At 34.7% G+C, this 20,639-nt stretch overlaps 1 protein-coding gene across 5 annotated transcripts in view; it reads left to right on the top strand.

Annotated features, from left to right (window-relative positions):
* Gug (arginine-glutamic acid dipeptide repeats grunge) overlaps positions 1-20,639 on the top strand; it is a 565,908-nt gene that overhangs the window by 296,880 nt on the left and 248,389 nt on the right. For all 5 annotated transcript variants that reach the window (XM_090408198.1, XM_090408202.1, XM_090408199.1 and 2 more), the window contains one exon: positions 12,715-12,999. In XM_090408198.1, coding sequence (XP_090264324.1) covers positions 12,715-12,999 — 285 coding nt within the window. The remainder of the gene's footprint in view (positions 1-12,714; positions 13,000-20,639) is intronic.

Here is a 20,639-nt window from a genome sequence, read left to right as displayed (position 1 = left end):
ATAAAAGCCCTTATCACACATTTTTGCCAAATATTTCGATATTGAAGTGAACAACATAGATGAGCTAGTGAATAGTACAGGTTCAAAGTATTAAATGATGCCTTGGATAAGCTGATAGAGAAATTACTGACTGAAACAGATGATTTCCAGTTTTAAGCATCTATTTAGTTTTAGCAAACAAAAACCTTTGTTAGCGTCACAATGTGAACAAGGATTCATTGAATAATCATAAGGTTATTCAAGTTCTTCACTAAAAGCTTAGTTCATTTAAGTTTTATGACATTCTGATTATATCTTTAAATGGACTTTTATCTAGCAAAAATCTAGTCTGGATGGCTGGATGGTTAGGGTATCTGCTCTCCAACTGACACACTGCAGGTTTAAATCTCACTGTGGGCATAGAAGTTTGTGAATTTTTTTAAAAAGGTAGGAGATGAATTTCATATTTCATATTTCTAGTGTGAACCCACTACCCTGCATATTGAAGGCTGAAGCAGCTTGAAAAAGTTTCATATCGAGAAACCCTACTCTCGATATGAAACTTTTTCATATCGAGAGTAGGATTTCTCGATTATGAAAAAAAAATACAGGAACAATATCAAATTAATGAAGTAGAAAAAAATCCTTAGCCCACCTACAATGCAAATGTATTATAGGTTTCCTTTCTTTTAGTGTTACATGGTGATCAGCATTCATTTTCGAAATTATGGATTTTACAACAGTATTATAACTAACTCTTTTTATTATCCCGACATTACGATCTTCATATCAAGATCATCATCTGGAGCATACACAAATATACAAGACAAGCTGAGTTACATTACAAACCGTAAGCTAGAGAAACAATGATTTGATCATATGTTATTCTATTGGCATAACCTCTAATGAAAAAAAAAAAAATTGTAAATTACATCATCAAGATAGATTTAATTTAAGATAACATGAATAAACATTTTTTCTTTTAGATAGTTTTCTTTCAATAACAATAATGTTCTATTTTTAGTATTACAATTGTTATTTTTGATTTAGGATCCTGGATTTACTACAGTCCTGTTTATAGTTGTTCTTAGAAAGGAAGGTTCTGTGGGTCGAATATATGTCTTCCATATGTATGGGATTTTTAGACCTTCATTATTGTTCAGATTGGGGTGGTTGATAATGATTTCTCAGGCTTCCTTAAATTTGCGTTCATACCATGTTTTGGTGTGATGTAGACAACCAGTGCTTTTCCATTCAATTCTATGTAAGGTGTTCAGGGCATGATTAGAAAGGCTAGCTCACCATAATTATTATATTTAATGTGTGGTTTGTGATCTTTTTGTCTGATAGGAATTGTACGTCCTGTTTCTCCTATATATGGTATATTACAGGTGCAATGAATGCGGTATGATCCAGGGTGGACCAGTGGGGGGAGTTGGTCTTTAGAAGAGTTGAGTAAGGTTTTTAATTTTGCAAGGAGTTTAAAGGTGGCTTTGAGGTTGTATTTTTGTAATACTCTGTTTATTTTGTCTGATGTTATTTTAATGTATGGAATGGTTATAATTTTGTTGTAGTCTGATTTGTCTTTGTTTTTTATTGAGGTCTTGTAGAGAATTTTGTTAATAGTGTTTTGGCTGTACCCATATTTTTGGAAAGTATTACTGATCACTTTAAATTCGTCTTTCAGTGCCTGTTCACTGGAGCAGATTTTCAGAGCCCTGTTTTTTAGAGTACTGATGACACCTACTTTTTGTGTTGGGTGGTGGTAGGAGTTTGTGTATATATTGGCAAGTATGTGTCGGTTTTTGGTAAACCACGAAGGAAAGATTGCCAGAAGGAAGACGCGTGACAAGTGTATCTAGAAATGGAAGTGTGTTCTGTTTTTCAATCTCAATTGTGAACTGTATGCGTTTTTGTTGTTAGGTGACTAAGGAATGTGTCTAGTGTCTGGCAACCATGGGACCAGATTGCGAAAACAACGTCAACGTATCTAAGCCAGACTTTGGGTTTTAAAGAACCTAAAGCAAGTTGCTCAAAATGTTCCATGTAAAAGTTAGCAATAATGGGGGATAATGGCGAGCCCATGGCTGTGCCTTCTTTTTGTAGGTAGAAAGCATTTTACCACACAAAATAACCAGAATGTAATACATGTGCAAACAGCGCAGAAAAAATACGTTTAGAAACCGCCAACATTTTAAATCATAACAGAACAATAACAAGCAATCTAACCAAACACGAAGTAACAGCGATGAAATCACTAAAGTCAAATACGAACATCGTAATAACTAGAGCAGATAAAGGAAGTGCCACCATTATTTTAAACCGAACCACTTATGTAGAAAAAATGAATCTGCAGGTCTCAGACAATAACACATACCAATTAGTTAACTACAACCCAACCAATAGAATAAAAAATAAAACAGAGACACTACTTAAGTCAATTACCACATGGCCTGAAGATACGGTCAAAAAACTATTATTTCTGCACTACGCTCGTTCCCCAAGAATTTACAGACTACCGAAAATTCACAAAGAAAACACACTGCTAAGGCCTATAGTTGAAGGGATAGATAGCCCGACTCACTTAGCAAAAAAATTAGCGGCAACACTCAAGGAGTTGGTAGGTCATTTTCCCCTCCTATATCAAAAACACACAACACTTCATAAACATCATCAAAGACATTACATTAGAAAACGATGATTTATTAGTTGGTTTTGACGTCTCTGCACTCTTTACGAATGTCCCAATCAATGACACAATCTTTCTTTTACAGAACAAATTCCCTCCAGTTATCACGCCGCTCTTTGTGCATGTATTATGTTCTGGTTATTTTATATGTAATCAAAAATGCTTTCTACTTACAAAAAGAAGGCACAGCCATGGGCTCGCCATTATCCCCCCCCCATTGCTAACTTTTACATGGAACGTTTTGAGCAACTTGCTTTAGGTTCCTTTCCTTTAAAACCCAAAGTCTGGCTTAGAATACGTTGACGTTTTTGCGATCTGGTCCCATTGTCGCCAGACACTAGACACATTCCTTAGCCACCTAAACAAACAACACAAACGCATACAGTTAACAATTGAGATTGAAAAACAGAACACACTTCCATTTCTAAATGCACGTCTTCCTTCTGGCAATCTTTCCTTCATGGTTTACCGAAAACCGACACATACTTGCTAACATATACACATGAACTCCTACCACCACCCAACACAAAAAGTAGGTGTCATCAGTACTCTAAAAAACAGGGCTCTGAAAATCTGCTCCAGTGAACAGGCACTGAAAGACGAATTTAAAGTGATCAGTAATACTTTCCAAAAATATGGGTACAGCCAAAACACTATTAACAAAATTCTCTACAAGACCTCAATAAAAAACAAAGACAAATCAGACTGCAACAAAACTGTAACCATTTCCTACATTAAAGGAACATCAGACAAAATAAACAGAGTACTACAAAAATACAACCTCAAAGCCACCTTTAAACCCGCTGCAAAATTAAAAAGCTTACTCAACTCTTCTAAAGACCCCCCCCCCCCCCCACTGGCCCACCCTGGAGTATACCGCATTCATTGCACCTGTAACATACCATATATAGGAGAAACAGGGCGTACAATTCCTATCAGACAAAAAGAACACAAACGACACATTAAGTATAATAATTATGGTGAAGCTGGCCTTTCTAATCATGCCCTGAACACCTTACATAGAATTGACTGGAAAAGCACTAGTTGTCTATATCACCAAAACATGGTATGAATGCAAATTTAAGGAGGCTTGTGAAATCATTATCAACCACCCCAATCTGAACAATAATGAAGGTCTAAAAATCCCATACATATGGAAGGCATATATTCGACCCACAGAACCTTCCTCTCTAAGAACAACTATAAACAGGACTGTAGTAAATCCAGGATCCTAAATCAAAAATAACAATTGTAATACTAAAAATAGGACATCATTGTTACTGAAAGAAAACTGTCTATAAGAAAAAATGTTTATTCATGTTATCTTAAATTAAATCTATCTTGATGTAATTTATAAATTATTATTGTTATTATTTTTTTTTTCACTAGAGGTCATGCCAGTAGAATAACATGTGATCAAATCATTGTTTCTTTAGCTTACGGTTTGTAATGTAACTCAGCTTGTCTTGTGTATGGTGCAGATGATGATGATCTTGATATGAAGATCGAAACGTCGGGATAACGAAAAGAGTTAGTTATAACACGGTTGTAAAATCCATAATTTCGAAAATATTATAGGTTTCTAGCCCTGTTTAGTTGGTATTCACAAAAAAAAAAAAAACCTCTGAATACAGAATCAAATATACACACGTAGTGATTAAAGTTTTAGTGTTTTTATTGAATGTGATGGGCCAGAAAACAAATAGCTGAACTTTCTGAACTGAAAACCTGTTTAGAAATACATTTATTATTAAAAGTGTATAAAATATTTTCTGGTTTTAATTGTGGATTTTTTACTGAATTATTATATTTTAGAAGTAATAAATTAATTTTGACTATTTGAAGGTCGCAGTACTGCATGTGTAATTTTTTTCATACATTGATCTGTGGTTTTCTTTTCTTGCCTTTTGCAAAAAATGTGCAGATTCCACAAAATTTTTGGGTTTTGTTTTCCTCTCTCTTTTTGACTAATGTTTATTATTCAGCACCGAACATCCATTTTCAAAGGTGAAAGAAAATTTATGAAACGGCTAGACAAGAATAGAAATGAAATATATCACTGAAGATAGTCCAAACACATTTAAGCAACCAGGATTGCCACAAATGTATACAAAAAGTGAAGACCAGAAAAAAAATAAGAAGAACTTATAAACAATATTCAGCAGTTAAGATGAAAAGCCAAACGGCTAAACTTCTTTTCATTTAAACTTTGATATCATCCAGGTCTAGCTACTCACTGATGAGACCTCAAAAAAGGTTGAAACCAGTCTGGGTAGTGATCTCTTCTCATAATGTAAAGCAGTATTACATCTCTTAGGAGCTGTGTGTTTTTACATTATGAGAAAATATCAAGGATATTGAGGGAGCTTGCTCCACCTTTGCTTCGAGTTGCCTTGGTGTTGTACTACCAGGTGGTCACTTATGCTTGGATTCGCCAATAGTTCTTCGGCATGAAACTCTTAGATCGTAGTTTTCGATCTTAGAGTTTTGCATACTGGCTGTAAAATAATAAGGGATTTTTATCCCCTTAATTTAATATTCAGCAGTGTTAATGATTTGAAGTAATTTTGGCAAACCCTTTTATCACTGAATTTCATTCTCATTAACAGCTGTTGTGAAGGCATTTCAGAAATAGAGGAACTAGTTATTGGTTTCCAGACAGTTGATATATGGTTTTCGGAAGGGTACGTTAGTTTTTAGAATTATCATGAGTCCTGTACACTTCCTGAAAGTTAGAATATGGTTTGCAAGATCCCAACAGCAAATCTTGATTGTCTTCTTTAATGAATTAACAGGCAGTGAACATCATTTTGTGATTGAAAATTCAAAGTTTTTGTATCTTTATAACTAGATGAACTTCACAAGATATGATTTCAGCAAGGTGCTGTAATTGTTCACACCTTAAGCACTTATTTGGTGTTCTAATGTCTATATTTCAAAAGCAGTTGATATCAAAAGTATCATGATAATGAAGAAGTTTGAGATCTTTGGATGCTGATTTTTTTTTTGTGGGTATATTTAAAGAATACTATATATTATATAACTCATTCATAAGAAGAGATATTCAAATTTGTATATATTAATGGTTCTACTGACAAACATCACAATATTCAGAAATTCAGAAATCAGAAATAAAAAGCAATTCTTTCAGAAAATAAATCCAATCCATCATAACGCTTGGTAGGTGCATAATCAAATGCCAAAGTATAGAGCTGAGAGGCTTCGGTTTCAAAACTTTTAAGTTTCTTTTTATTTTTTTGTTATGATCCATCGAGTCATTTCCGACTCCTGTCGACTCCATGAACATACACTCTCCATCCCGATCTGTCCCCGACCATGTCTTTCAGAACCTCCAAGTGCACTCCAGTTGCTTCTTTAACTCCATCCACCCATCTAATTCTTGGTCTTCCTCTTCTCCTGCTTCCATCAACTTTAGCAAGCATCATCATCTTCTCCAGACTGTCATTTGCTCATAATATGTCCGAAGTGTGATAATTTTTGCTTGATGATCATAGCTTCAAGGGAGCAATCTGGCTTTATTCTGTCTATCACTGATTTATTGGTTTGCTTTGCAGTCCATGGTGTTCTTAGTAAGCATCTCCAAACCCATAATTCAAATGCATCTATCTTCCTTCTTTCACTCTTTCTCAGGGTCCAATTTTCACATCCATACAGCACCACAGGGAATACCATTGCTTTCACGATTCTGATTTTTGTTGTGAGACTAATATCTTTATCTTTAAAGATCTTGATTAAATTTGTCATTGCTTTTTTTCCGAGTAATAATCTTCTTCTAACTTCTTCAGTACAATAACCATCTTTATCAATTCGGCATCCTAGGAACATAAAATTGTTAACTGCTTCCATTTTCTCCCCATCTACTTCAAAATCATTAAGTTCACATGTTGCCATAACTTTTGTCTTTTTGAGGTTAAGTTTAACACCGTATTTAGCACTTTCGTCTTTAACTTTCATAAGTTCCTTCAAATCTTCTTTGCATTCTGCTAGCAAGGTGGTATCATCTGCATACCTCAAATTATTAATATTTTTTCCACCAATTTTAATTCCAACTGAAGACTCCTCCAGCCTTGCCATTCTTAATATGTATTCGCTGTACAAGTTAAACAGGTATGGAGTTAAAATACATCCTTGTCGCACCCCTTTACCTATTGTGAAATACTCAGTTTCTCCAAGATCTGTTCGGACAGTAGCTTCTTGTTCATAATAAAGATTCCTCAGAAGGATAATAAAATGCTCTGGGCCTCCCATTGTTCTTAACACATTCCACAGTTTCACATGATCTACAGAGTCAAAAGCCTTGCTATAGTCAAGGAAACAAAGGTAGACATTCTTGTGATTTTCCTATGCTCTTTTTATTATCCATCTCACATTGGTGATTTGATCTCTTGTTCCTCTGCCTTTTCGAAATCCTGCCTGTTCATCTGGCATTTCTCTCATCATGAATGGTTCCAGTCTTTTCTGAATGATCTTAAGTAAGACTTTACTTGCTTGAAAAATCAATGCTATAGTTCTGTAATTTTCGCACTCTCTTGCATCGCCTTTCTTCAATAAATGTATACAAACTGATTTTTTCCATTCCCTAGGGCCTAGGCAATGTAGTTGTGATCCAAATTCGCTGATATAGAGCTGTTAAAATTTTAACTGCCTTTTCTCCCAGATCTTTGAGCAGCTCAATGGGTATTCCATCTCCTCCTGGTGTTTTCTTACTGGATATCTGTTGCAGTGCCCACTTCACTTCACTCCACTCCCAAGTGGTACTGGCTCCTGTGTATAATCCTGCTCTTCAGATTTCTCAGTAATTTTGGAGTCCTTTCTGTAAAGGGCTTCTGCATACTCTTTCCATCTTTCTTTGATGTCTGCAGCTTCCATAAGTTATCCTTTGTGTTTACTTTTCAATATTGTTACCTTCACACTAAACTTCCCTGTTAGTTGTCGGATCATTTTGAAAAGATCTCTTGTTTTTCCTTTCTTGGTTTGGTCTTCTATTTGTTGGCATTCCTGGTTAAAGTATTTTTCCTTGTCTCTTTTGGCTTGTCGTTGAAACTCTGCATTCAAATGCCGTACTTCCTGCATATTTTGCGTGGCCTTCATTTTCCTCCTTTCCTGAGCAGTTTTGATGGCATCTTCTGACAGCCATTTGGACTTCTTATTCTTACAAACTGTTGGAATATTCTTCTTTGCTTCTGTTTTAATTATATCTTTAATCTCTTCCCATAGTTCATCTGGTTCTCTTTCACACAAATTGAGTGTGTTGAATCTGTTCTGTATGCTAATATTGTATTCAGCTTGTATGTTTCCAAGATCATATCTGATATACGTTTGTGTTGTTTTCAGTTTCCGTAGTTTCACATGTATTGTAGCCACTAATAACTCATGGTCTGTTCGACAGTCTGCACCTGGAAAAGTTTTGACAGACTGAATTGCACTTCTCCATCTTTTCTGTCCAAGTATGTAGTCAATTTGATTTCTGTGTTGTCCATCAGGTGATACCCATGTGTATAATCTTCTTTTGTGCTGTTTAAAGCAGGTGTTAGCAACAAACAAAGAATTCTCTGCACAAAACTCAACTAGTCTCTTCCCTGCAGTGTTACGAATACCTAAACCAAAACGACCTGTTATTCCTTGTTCCTTGGTTTCTCCCACTTTTGCATTCCAATCTCCAACAAGTAACCATAAATCTCACTTTGGTGCTGCATCTATCACTTCTTGTAACTTGACATAAAATTCTTCAATGTCTTCTTCTGATGCCTCTGTAGTAGGTGCATAAACTGAATGATGGTCATATTCATTGGATGTCCACTCACTCTGAGAGAAATCATTCTGTCACTCACTGGATTATAACCCAATACATACCTAGCCATCTTTTTCCTGAGTAAGAAAGATGCTCCATTTTTTCGACTTGTCTCATGTCCTGAGTAATACACCGTATAGTCCCCTGACTGAAAATGGCCCATTCCTGTCCACCTAAGTTCACTTATTCCCAATATATCCAGTTTCTTGCATTCCATTTCCATCTATTATTTCCAGCTTACCTTGGTTCATACTTCTAACATTCCAAGTTTCAATCCTGTGGTTTTTTGTGAAACAGGGAGCCTCCCTTTTCCAACCAGCAACATCTGTGACCAAGCTTCCTTCCAGGTTTGACCTGGACACATCATAAAAACTAGTTCTACTTGTGGAAGCCCTCTGTTCTTCCCCAGTTGCATGTTGGATGCCTTCAGGCCTGGGGGTCTTACCATCCAGCACTATATTGTACTTTCTCATTCTTTTTATATTTGGTTATAAATGGCTGGATCATAATAATACTCAATTTTAATGTTTTATTGGTACCAAATTGATGCTTTTTTGGTTCATCCACACTTTATTTAGAAAAAGGATAGGCCATTGTGAATAAATTTAATTTTGAAAAGATCACCAGCCTGGCTGGCCAAGTGGTTAGCATATCCGCTCTCCAGCCAAAGGGCTACAGTTTCGAATCCTGCCGTGGGCATATGGATGTTTGTGATTGTCTGTGGAAATACTATTTGTGGTGGTCAGCAATAGATGGCATTGGTGTAGTTGGGGTCAGTTGGTGGATTCAGTGGTGGAGACAGAGTTGTAGATGAATCCTCCCTCGATGAGTCTTTGGACTCTCTGGAGGTGTCAAATAATAATAAAAATAATAATCTTGTTCCATGATGTAGGAAATACTGCATATTTGGAAAGAATATAATTAATGCTAGTTTTTTTTTTATTATATGGCTATTGAAGTAACTTTACTTTTACTATTGGTTTTTATGGAAAAAAAAATGTATTAGTACATTGCTTCCATAGCAAAATAAAGTGTTGTTAATTTTCTTATAAACAGTTTAAATAAGAATTGTCTGCAATTTTAGTAGTATGCTAAACAACCCCTTCCTTCCTTCCTTTACACACACACACAAAAAAAATATAAATGACTACTAGTATAATAATATTTGGTTTACAGATCAAGTATTGATAAAATTTATTAACTCTACCAACTGGTTTCGCCACACTTTAACTGTTGGCATCTTCAGGGCACTGACATATAGGCTTAAAACAATCTCACAATTATGAGTAACTGTAAAACTGGCAAGAATAATTACAAATAAAGTAGCATCGAACGTGAGTGAAACAAGTATCACGTGTACAAGATTAGCTAGCTGTTGCTAAGGGACTTCCTGTAGTTTGTGTTGAAGTTCATTTCTTATATTTTTAGAGATCTAATTAGCATTTTCCATATCTCTGGTAGTATTAAACCTTGATTTCTGTTAAGGTTAACAGTAGAACGAGCGACTGTGGCTGCTTCTTTGAAAATTCTTGAATGGTAGTTTTCCTCTGTATAGGGGGGGGCAGCTTTTGTTCCATTCAATGACATGGTTAGTTGTAGAGAAATGAGATGATAGGCCAGAAATGTCCTGTCTGTTGTTTTTTTATGTAGCCAATGCTCCTTTTGCCCCTGATTTTGGGGCTTCTTGAAGTCTGTCCGATGTAACTTGAGCCACATGAGCATGGAATATTATAAACACCAGCATATTTATAGAAAGGATGGTTGTTTTTTGGAGATCTTAGTAGTTTACGAATAGTTTCTATTGGTTTGAATGTTACTCTTATTTTGTGCGGTTTGAGGAGGCTGGTGAGCTTGTTGGAGATGCCACTTACATACGGAATTGCAATAGTTTTTATATATTGAATATCTTCTTGTTCCCTTTGTGGTGATTCAGAGAAAAGGATTTTATTGACTAGCCTATCTTGGATAGCTGTTCAAGTACAGATTGTTAGAAATTAATGTTAACTCATCTTGAAGGGTCTCGTCTGTTGTGATGCTAATAGCTCTTTTCTTTAACATGTGTACAATGCTGAGTTTATGTGAGATGTGGTGAGAGGAGCTGAAATGTAGGTAGCGTCCTGTTGGTCGGTTTCCTGTAAACCGATAGATTTATGCTGCCATCAATTTTTTTTTATTAAGATGTCTAAAAACGGTAGTTGTTTGTCTCTTTCAAATTCCAGACTAAATTTAATCGAATGATTAAATTTACTCTGGCATCTCCAACAAGCTGTCCAGCCTCCTCAAACCACACAAAAGAAGAGCAACATTCAAACCAATAGAAACTATTCGTAAACTACTAAGATCTCCAAAAAACAACCATCCTTTCTATAAATATGCTGGTGTTTATAATATTCCATGCTCATGTGGCTCAAGTTACATCGGACAGACTTCAAGAAGCCCCAAAATCAGGGGCAAAAGGAGCATTGGCTACATAAAAAAACAACAGACAGGACATTTCTGGCCTATTGTCTCATTTCTCTACAACTAACCATGTCATTGAATGAAACAAAAGCTGCTCCCCCTACATAGAGGAAAACTACCATTCAAGAATTTTCAAAGAAGCAGCCACAGTTGCTCGTTCTACTGTTAACCTTAACAGAAATCAAAGGTTTAATACTACCAGAGATATGGAAAACACTAATTAGATCTCTAAAAATACAAGAAATGAACTTCAACACAAACTACAGGAAGTCCCTTAGCAACAGCTAGCTAATCTTGTACACGTGATACTTGTTTCACTCACGTTAGATGCTATTTTATTTGTAGTTATTCTTGTCAGTTTTACAGTTACTCATAATTGTGAGATTGTTTTAAGCTTATATGTCAGTGCCCTGAAGATGCCAACAGTTAAAGTGTGGCGAAACTAGTTGGCAGAGTTAATAAATTTTATCAATACTTGATCTGTAAACCAAATATTATTATACTAATTCATATGGTCAAGAAAATAAACCTTCATTATAAATGATTGTTACATTGGTGTGCTTTTTTTAAAATTTTTTTCCCAAAAGAAAATAAGGTACAAAGGTAATTGTATCTTATAATTTAAAATTTTTTGATAATAAAATAGAAGCTGTAATTATTATAAATTAGAAATTATAAGGTCTTTGGGGTAGTTTAATGTTTCAAGTGTTCTTTCATTTCTTTTGCTTCTCAATAGGAATGAGTAATCTCAGTTAGCTTTTAGCCTGGTGGCTAAAAAAAGTTGACTAGAGCAGAAAGGAGCATTGCTTAGTATATCTATGATATAGCTAATTTCAGAAATGGCATCCATTAAACAGTTATAATAAGATTTTTTATTAGCGGATTAAACTGGGTATTGTGTTAAAGGCAGTCCTAAGTTATTGGGGGTCTTTATTTCAGATGTCTGAGTTTGGATGCTGAGAAAATAGCAGGAACCTTGTCTGGAGGATGAAAATATGAGAAACTTGAATTTATTGGTTTTAAAATATTGCTCTTGAATAAGAAAAGTGCTTTGAAAGTGAACCTGCAGATATTAATAATAATAAGAGAGGACTGCTCAACATGACTCAGGATTGACAAACAAGATTCTACTCACTTGCTGAAGATAAGGTAAACAACCTTTACTGCCATCTCCACGGATAATTATTCTTTTTCAGAGCATGTTTCTGGGATTCATCTGAGTTACGTCTTACACAGGCTTTCCTCTAAGTTGTTCCAAATTGATTTAACTATTCGATTGACATTGGAAAACAGCCCAGCTATTCTTTTTAAGTAATAATATCTAAAACATTGTACTGATTCAGTTGTGAGTGATCTGAGAGTCTTATCTTTAGGCGTAGAATATTATGAGAAGGCCTATTTTTCTTACTTGCATCTGTTTGCTATAGGCTCTTGTGGTGTTTGAGGGATATATCATCAAAAATCAATTAATGCCTTTTATTCTCTCTCTCTCTCTCTCTATATATATATATGTATTATGTGCACGCGCGCACGCACACACACACAAAGACTTTGGAAATGGTTACTTTGAAGCATGTACCTTCACTCTTCAAAAAATCTGTTGGCTGTTATTTCATGAATTAACACTTACGCTTCAATAATGCTACATTATATTTCTTTGATTTGTTTAACTAAGGACGCAATTTTAGTTCTAAAAATGTCTTATTCTTTTAAATTTATATTAGTTAATTTTATGAATCAAATTTAAGAATATTTATCTTTTTTTATCTAATAGAGGAAGGTGCAAAGTTCTACATTTTACTGATATCTTCGCAGCCAAAGATTTTCATCCAAAACAGGATACATTTTTTTACGTGCTGGGGTATAATCCAGAAACACGCAGGCTGGCGAGTACACAGGGTGAAATACGGGTTGGGCCTAGCCATCAGGCGCGCCTACCCGAGTATCGACCAAACATTTTACCTCACGAAATGCCAGAAAGGTGTGAAACACTGGAAGAACTTCGATGGACACCTGGTGTTCCTGACTGTGATCTCATGATGTATTTACGAGCTGCCAGGTTAGTGAGGTTTTTTTGAGACAATTATTATTGAAAACTTTGCACAGCTAGCAACTTTTGTAACATTTTTGTGGTTGATATAAAATTTAATAGCTGTTATGAATTATTTCTTTCACTTTTTTTTTTTTTTTAATTCATACATGGGTAAGACTTGTAATTTATTCATTTCTCTAGCAGCATGTTTACATCTGTTTTTCCACTACGTTTTTTATTGTTTATTTCATATATTGTATTTGTCATATGATCTGATGAAACTAAATATTTTTTTCACTTTGGTGAAAAGAAGAAAATACAAATCAATACAATATAGAAAATTTGCCTATATTCCCAAGGGGCACCCTAGTCTAGAAACACTGGTTATTCCTGTGATTATATATAAAACATAAACGATATATATTTAGCCATGTATTAAAAAAAACGATAACATAAAAGATGTTTTTAGACATAGCCCCTTAAAGAAGAGTTTCGTGTACTTGATTTGTTGATTTAAAAATTTTTGGGAAATAATTTTGATAGAACAATGTTGATAAATATAAACTCATAATCTGAACTCTTGAAAAGGATAATAAATTACAAAAGGAAACAAACTCACAAGAATAAATAACTTACGAAAGCAGTTTAAAAGCTTAAGTAGATTAAAAAAACGGGGAAATTTTTTACCTGACGGGAATAAAATAACGATAAAAATATATGGAAAGTTTTTTTAAAATAGAGGAATACACACTGTGTGAAATAATGAACTTCCATGAAAAATAAACAAACAAAAAATATAAAAATTATGGTGTATGGGCCATTTCAACTGGGGTCTTCAGAGAAGTGAAGGAAAATAACGAAAGGTGAAGTTTTTGCTAAGTTAATTTTTTGGTTGCATCAAACTTTTAGGTGTCGTTTATTAGCATAAATCTTGGATTTATTTGAATGTGGTGGACTTTCTAATTCTCTGAGATCATGTATGGTTTGTGGAATTTCTGTCACATCTTATAGCTATGGTTTCTGAAATTCTTAATGTGGTTTTGTTATTTTGAAGGCCAAGTATGGTAGTTTTTTTTATTTGGATAATGTGGTTCTGTTCAAACACGTTGACCACAATTTCAGTTTTACTGGTATTTGATTTTTTATTGTTCTGGTTTTTGTTCTTATTGCTTATATATTTGGGAATGTTACAGTCACAAAAATGTTCTTGTAGCCACGACCATAGCAATCTGATCATTGAGACTGTATAAGTTTCGTAGTTGCATTGAGAAGGAAATTTATATATCAGATTGTGGTATTCCAGTATTTCTCTGTATGAGTGAAAGTTGGTGAGTTTTAAATGGAGCCAGTTTGTGATTGTATGTACAAACCTCAATTAACGACTTTAGTAATAGACTAAAATTCCCCATAGAATCAGAACCTGAAAAATCCACAAATTTTCTTAATTTAACGTTAATTAAATGCAATGACCATGTAGACACAAAAATATTCCATACACCCACACATATTGGGAACTACCTGCACTTCAACCCCTATCATTCACACTCCATTAAAAAATCAGTTATTCTCTCGCAATTTATAAATGCATATAAATTTTCTTCCAAAAATAGTTACCTCATCATCATCATCATCATCAAATTCCTGCCATGTACCCTCAAGGGGTGTACAGGATATGACAGTACTACATGAAAAAATTACATCATTACTAACTTCCTATCTACAATTTTCCTCCAAATCAGTCTGTTACTTGTCAAGACTCCAACATTATCAGATCTTATATTTCTATCGTCTAAGGCACTTTGTACCGTATCAATCCACCTATATCTTGGTCTTCCTCTGGGTCGTTTTCCTGCGAACCTGGCAGAGAACACTTGTTTTGCTAATCTTTCCTCTCCCATTCTATTTAAGTGACCATACCATCTGAGATTAGCTCTGCTAACACATTCCTGGATGCTGACAATGTCAAGTTCTTTCCTAATATCCTCATTTTTAATATGATATTGCCATTGATGCCATCTGTTCACGCCTCTAATCTTTCTCAGGACTCTCATATCTGCGGTCTCTAGTCTTTGGTCAAGTGTTTTACTTCTGACCCAGCTCTCAGATCCATAAGTTAAAATTGGTTTGAACACAGTCTTGTATACAGCTAATTTAGTGTTCCGACTAATTTCTTTCTTATTCCATATGAATTTATTCAGTTGACTTCCCACGATACCAGCTTTGCTGATTCTGTTGTCTATTTCTATATTTAGTTTACCATCTTCAGTAAAAATTGTGCCTAAGTAGCTGAAATGTTTTACTTGTTCCACAGGTTCTCCATTCACAACACAGTTGACATTTTCAATGATTCTGCCTATTTTCATTGTCTTTGTCTTTTTATTGCTGACCTTCATACCATATCTATTACAACAGCTATTCAATTTAGTCAGAGAATCTTGCAGACTTGTAGCGGATTTATTTAGAAGTATAACATCATCCGCATAAAGCAAAGAGCTGACATTAACATCTCCAATTTTGATATCAGGTTTAATACCACATTCCTTCATAATGTGATCCATATAGATAATGAATAACAGAGGGGATAATGTACATCCTTGTCTCACACCAGATTTAACATTAAACCATCTTCCTGTACTTCCTTCAATTCTAACTGCTGACTCACAACTCAAATAAAGACTAAGTATTGCTTGATATAATGCCCCATTGACACCATATAACTGCAGCGTATTGAATAGCTTCTCTCTTGGCACCTTGTCATATGCCTTTTCCAAATCGACAAAACTTAAATACAGATCTTTGTTATATTCCCATGCTTTCTGGACTATTTGTCGTAAAGTGAAGATCTGATCCTGACAGCCTCTATTTGGCCTGAATCCAGCTTGTTCTTCACCAAGCTTTTCTTCCACATTTCTTCTCAACCGTTTCTCAAGTATACTTGCATAGATCTTGCCAGGAACACTCAGTAGGGAAATACATCTGTAATTCTCACATTCAGTTTTATTTCCCTTTTTATATATGGGTACTATGAGAGCTCTACTCCAATCATCGGGAATTCGTCCCTCTGTCCAGGCTTTCTGAACTATGCAGTGCAGCCACTGTAAGACTCTTATACCACCATACTTCAGCATTTCTGGTCGAATATCATCTACTCCTGCTGCCTTTCCACATTTCAAGCCTTTGATGGCTTTTTCTACTTCAAGTAAGGATATGTATTCCTGACTGCATGCCTGGTCAGTGTTTTTTATCACTGTGCTGTCATCACTGCTTGTTTCATTTAGCAGTTTTTCAAAATAATTACTCCATACTTCAAGGATATCTTTTTCTCCTGTTTTCATTTCACCTTTATCATCTCTAATTCCTTTTACAGCACTCTTTCCTCCATTCCTAAGCTTCTTCAACAACCTCCAGAATATTTTGCCACCTTCTTGATATTTATTTTCTATATTCTTGCCAAAGTCCTCCCATGACTTTTGTTTAGCTAGTTTTACACACTGTTTAGCTTTCTTACATTTGTCTCTGTATTCTGTAAGAGTAAAAGCTGACTTATTTGCCAGGAACTTTTGATATGCTTTCTTCTTTTCCTTCACTGCCTCTTTAACTTCCTGTGTCCACCAGGGAGTTCTGATTTTTTTATCTTTGCACACAACCTCACCACATGCCTCTCTGGCAGAATCAATCAATGTTTCCTTCAGAGTTAGCCACTGAATCTCCAAGGTTTGATTCCTGTTCTCAAACTCTTTCATTTTCTTTTCAATAATATTTCTGTATTTTAGTCTACAGTTTACATCTGAGAGCTGCTCAACTTTTATTCGCTTTAAAACTTTCTTACATGTTATTCTTTTCAATATGAAATTCAGTTTTATCCTGCTCAAGACTAAATAGTGATCACTTCCAATTTCAAATCCTCTGTACACTCTGGTGTCCTGCACCAGGGAGAAAACATCACTATCAACAATAACATAGTCAATGAGACTTTTCTTATTCCTAGCCTCTTCTCTCCATGTGAATTTGTGCACATTTTTATGTTGGAACATGGTGTTAGTAATAACCAAAATAGTTACCTTAATAAACAAATTAAAAAATTAACACAGATTTTCAAAAACCAAAATTAACCTGTTCATTTATTAAATTATACAAATCAATCAGACAGCAATCAGTTAACCAGTCCTACAACTAAAGAAAATTTTCCAACACATAAAATAATAAATTACCATATATCCAAAATGCTTATAAAGTGTCTAAATATTTTTAAGCACATAGATTATAAAATAGTTTTCACTATGAATCACATACTGGCCACTCTTTTAAAACCTACCAAATTTCACTCATCCAGTGAAATAATAGAATACCACAATGTGGTATACAAATTTTCTTGTCATTGCAACTGCGAAGACAACTTACACAGGACATTTATTCCATAAACGTCCATTGCCCCTATGTGATCTCAGAGACTTGGAAGCCCCACCATATTCAAATCCGAGATTTCCTCCACTGAGCGACCACTAAAAAATTTGATGCAACCATAAAAGTAAACTTAGTACAAACTTCATCTTTCATTATTTTCCCTCACTCCTCTGGAAATGACTCCCAGTTGAAACAGCCCATAATGTTTATATTTTTTGTTAATTCATTCTTCATTGAAGTTCATTATGTCACTCACTATGCATTACTCTATCTTTTTTAGAAAAACTTTCCATATATTTTTATTCCCTTCTGGTAAAAACTTTCAATGTTTTTTTTTTTAATCCACTTTAAGCTTTTAAATTCCTCTTGTAAATTATTATTCTTGTGAGATTGTTTCCTTTTGTAATTTATTATCCTTTTAAGAGTTCAGGTTATGAGTTTATATTTATCAACGTTATTCTACCAAAATTATTTCCCAAAAATTTTAAAATCAACAAATCAAGGACACGAAGATCTTCTCTAAAGTATGTCTAAAAATGTCTTTTATGTTATCACTTTTTTAATATGACTGAATATATTTATTATTTTTATTATTATTACATGACACCTCCAAGGAGTCCAAAGACTCATCAAGGGAGAGCACCTACTCTACAACTCTGTCTCTACCACTCAATCCATCAACTACACTGAACTGCAACTACCATCATCATCTACACCAATGCCATCTATTGCCCACCATCACCACCACCACCACCACTAGTGTTTTCACAGGCAGTCACAAACAACCATGCCCATGCCTGGATTTGAACCCACAACCTTTTGACTGGAGAGCAAATATGCTAACCACTCGGCCAACCAGGTCGGCATATATCATTATGTTTTAATATTTAATCACAGGAATAATCAGTGTTTCTACACCAGAGATGTCCCTTAAGAATATAGACAAATTTGCTATACTGTTGATTTGGATTTTAGAGGAGCAATATGAAAAATTTTCAGAAAGATAGCATCTAAAGGAAATACAAATATTAGCCGTTATGGAATCATTAATTTGAAATGGTGACTGAGGTCAGCGAAATACAGAATCTTTGCTACATGTACTGAGTTGTTTAACTTTATTAGCGTTTCATTCAAGTTTATTTAATCCTAAGTCAAAATGTATTGCATGGCAATATTGCAACTATCACCTGCCTGGTTGGCCAAGTGGTTTGCACAGACACATGTGTCTGTGAATGGTACACCAACATTGGTTTAAGCTTCACAGTTCCAGAGACATTTGCACCACCAAAACCTAAGTTTATCTTTTGCAGCTTTAAAACCTGGAATGTTCTTCACAGGAAATGAAGGTGCTTGATGGTAATTTTTTCCAGTAGAGCCCAGTCTCATCAACATTAAAAATGAGACCAGGAGGAGGATAACTTCCTTGTTCTACACAGTCTTGAAATTCTTTAGGAAAAGCAGCCGCTGCTGCAACATCTGCATTTGCCACTTCACCACACAATTTGACACTATGGCACTTACTTCAAGACTTAAATCTCATGAACCAACCTTTGCTTCCTAAAAATGTTTTTTTTTGTCTCCATCTGTCATTTTAAGATCCTCAAAAATTGTTTTTGCTTTCTCAGTTATAACAGTCTGCATCAGAGGAATGTTTTTCTGATTTAAGTCATCCACCTATAATGATAATAATTTTTCCATTTTTTCATACAGTTTATCCCTGCTATAACTTACATGTTTTGTATTTAGTACTGCCGTAGATTGTTGCGCAGACTATTCTATCTGCATTTTTCATAATTGTAGTAACAGTCGATGGAGGTAAGTTCATACTTCTACAGGCATTAGCACGTGTCTGCTCAACTTCCATTCTTCGAATCGCCTCCATCGTCTTTTCATGTGTCATTGATTTCCGCATCTTCTTAACACCAAGTTCTGCTAACTTTTCTGCACTTCTTTTATCAGACATGGTATGTAATTACCTACTTTATCAATTTAAATACGTATGTATGTAAAAAATTAAATAGAACAATTAGGTAGATTCAACAGTAATACTAGGTTTGATACATATTCGTCGTAGTGGCTCGTTAACACTCAAACACTAGAGTGCCTGCTAACGTCTTTTCTCAGCCGGACCACACTACAGTTAAGAAAGTAATCTGGCATTATTGTGAATCAGCATAAATTGAACCGTCATAAACCGAGAGCTGCCTGTATTAAAAATAGAATTTCTTGAAAATTTACTTGGTACTGATGATATAAACAAAACATAAGTGAAAGGATACCATCAACATGTAGAGATTAGTTGGCACCATTGTGGTCTAATGAAACTACTGCAACACAAGATTCCCCTCATGAACTTTGTATAGGTTGGTTAGATGTTCTGGTTGTTTAGGGAATCTATCTAGATTAACTTACTATCTAGGTTTGGCATACTAGGATTCTATTTCTCAGAAAAAATGTCAGAGCATGGCAAACTTAATGTCTGCGTTATGAGCTAAAACAATAATGTTGTCCAAAGGAAGCAAGTCCAATTCTTCTACAGCTAGCAAGAAAAGAAAAAACATTGACTTTGGAAATAAAACTCAACATTATTAAGGATTTTGAAGGCGGAATGAAAATTTGTGAGCTAGCAAAGAAGTTCGTTCTACAGGAATCCACAGTAAGAACAATCATAAAAGAAAGGTTTACAGATTTTGGAGGACATAGATTCTAACGAGGAATGAATTGTAGCCACAAGGCAAGGAATAAAAAATCATTAGCTTGCTATGAAGAAATTTTGTGTGACAAGAAATAGACATTATGCCGTCAGACGAATCTATTAGGTTTTATGAAACCATCGACATCGAAATAACTTTCTTTTTTTTTATGTATGAAAAACTACAATTATGATTATATTTCTTAAAAAATATAGGTGTTTTTGTAAACCTTTGGTCCCAATTAATTAATATTTTGTATGTTTGTATGCAAAATTATACCCGAGTTATGCGAATTCGACTTATGCGTTTTGTTGGTCCCACCTATTGCGTAACTTTGGGGTATGACTGTATATGGAATAACCTTCTACAGAGGATTGTGGATATTAACAATTTAAACATTTTAAGAAACATCAATTCTTACTTTCTTTGTCTTGGTAATACCAGTAATGTGGGTATGGTATTCCATAATTTCTTTGCTACCTCTTTTATGATACTTATTACATTCTAATTTAATTGAGGTTCCTTAATAAAATCAACATGGTTTGCGTTTAACAGAGTAATCACTTGCTT

The sequence above is a fragment of the Typopeltis vanoorti genome, chromosome 18, assembly GCF_054136105.1.
Source record: "Typopeltis vanoorti isolate ZY-2024b chromosome 18, IOZ_Tvanoo_1.0, whole genome shotgun sequence".
In the NCBI taxonomy this organism is placed as follows: domain Eukaryota; kingdom Metazoa; phylum Arthropoda; class Arachnida; order Uropygi; family Thelyphonidae; genus Typopeltis; species Typopeltis vanoorti.
The sequence above is the reverse complement of the archived record's forward strand: the minus strand, read 5'-3'. Positions and strand labels throughout refer to the sequence as shown.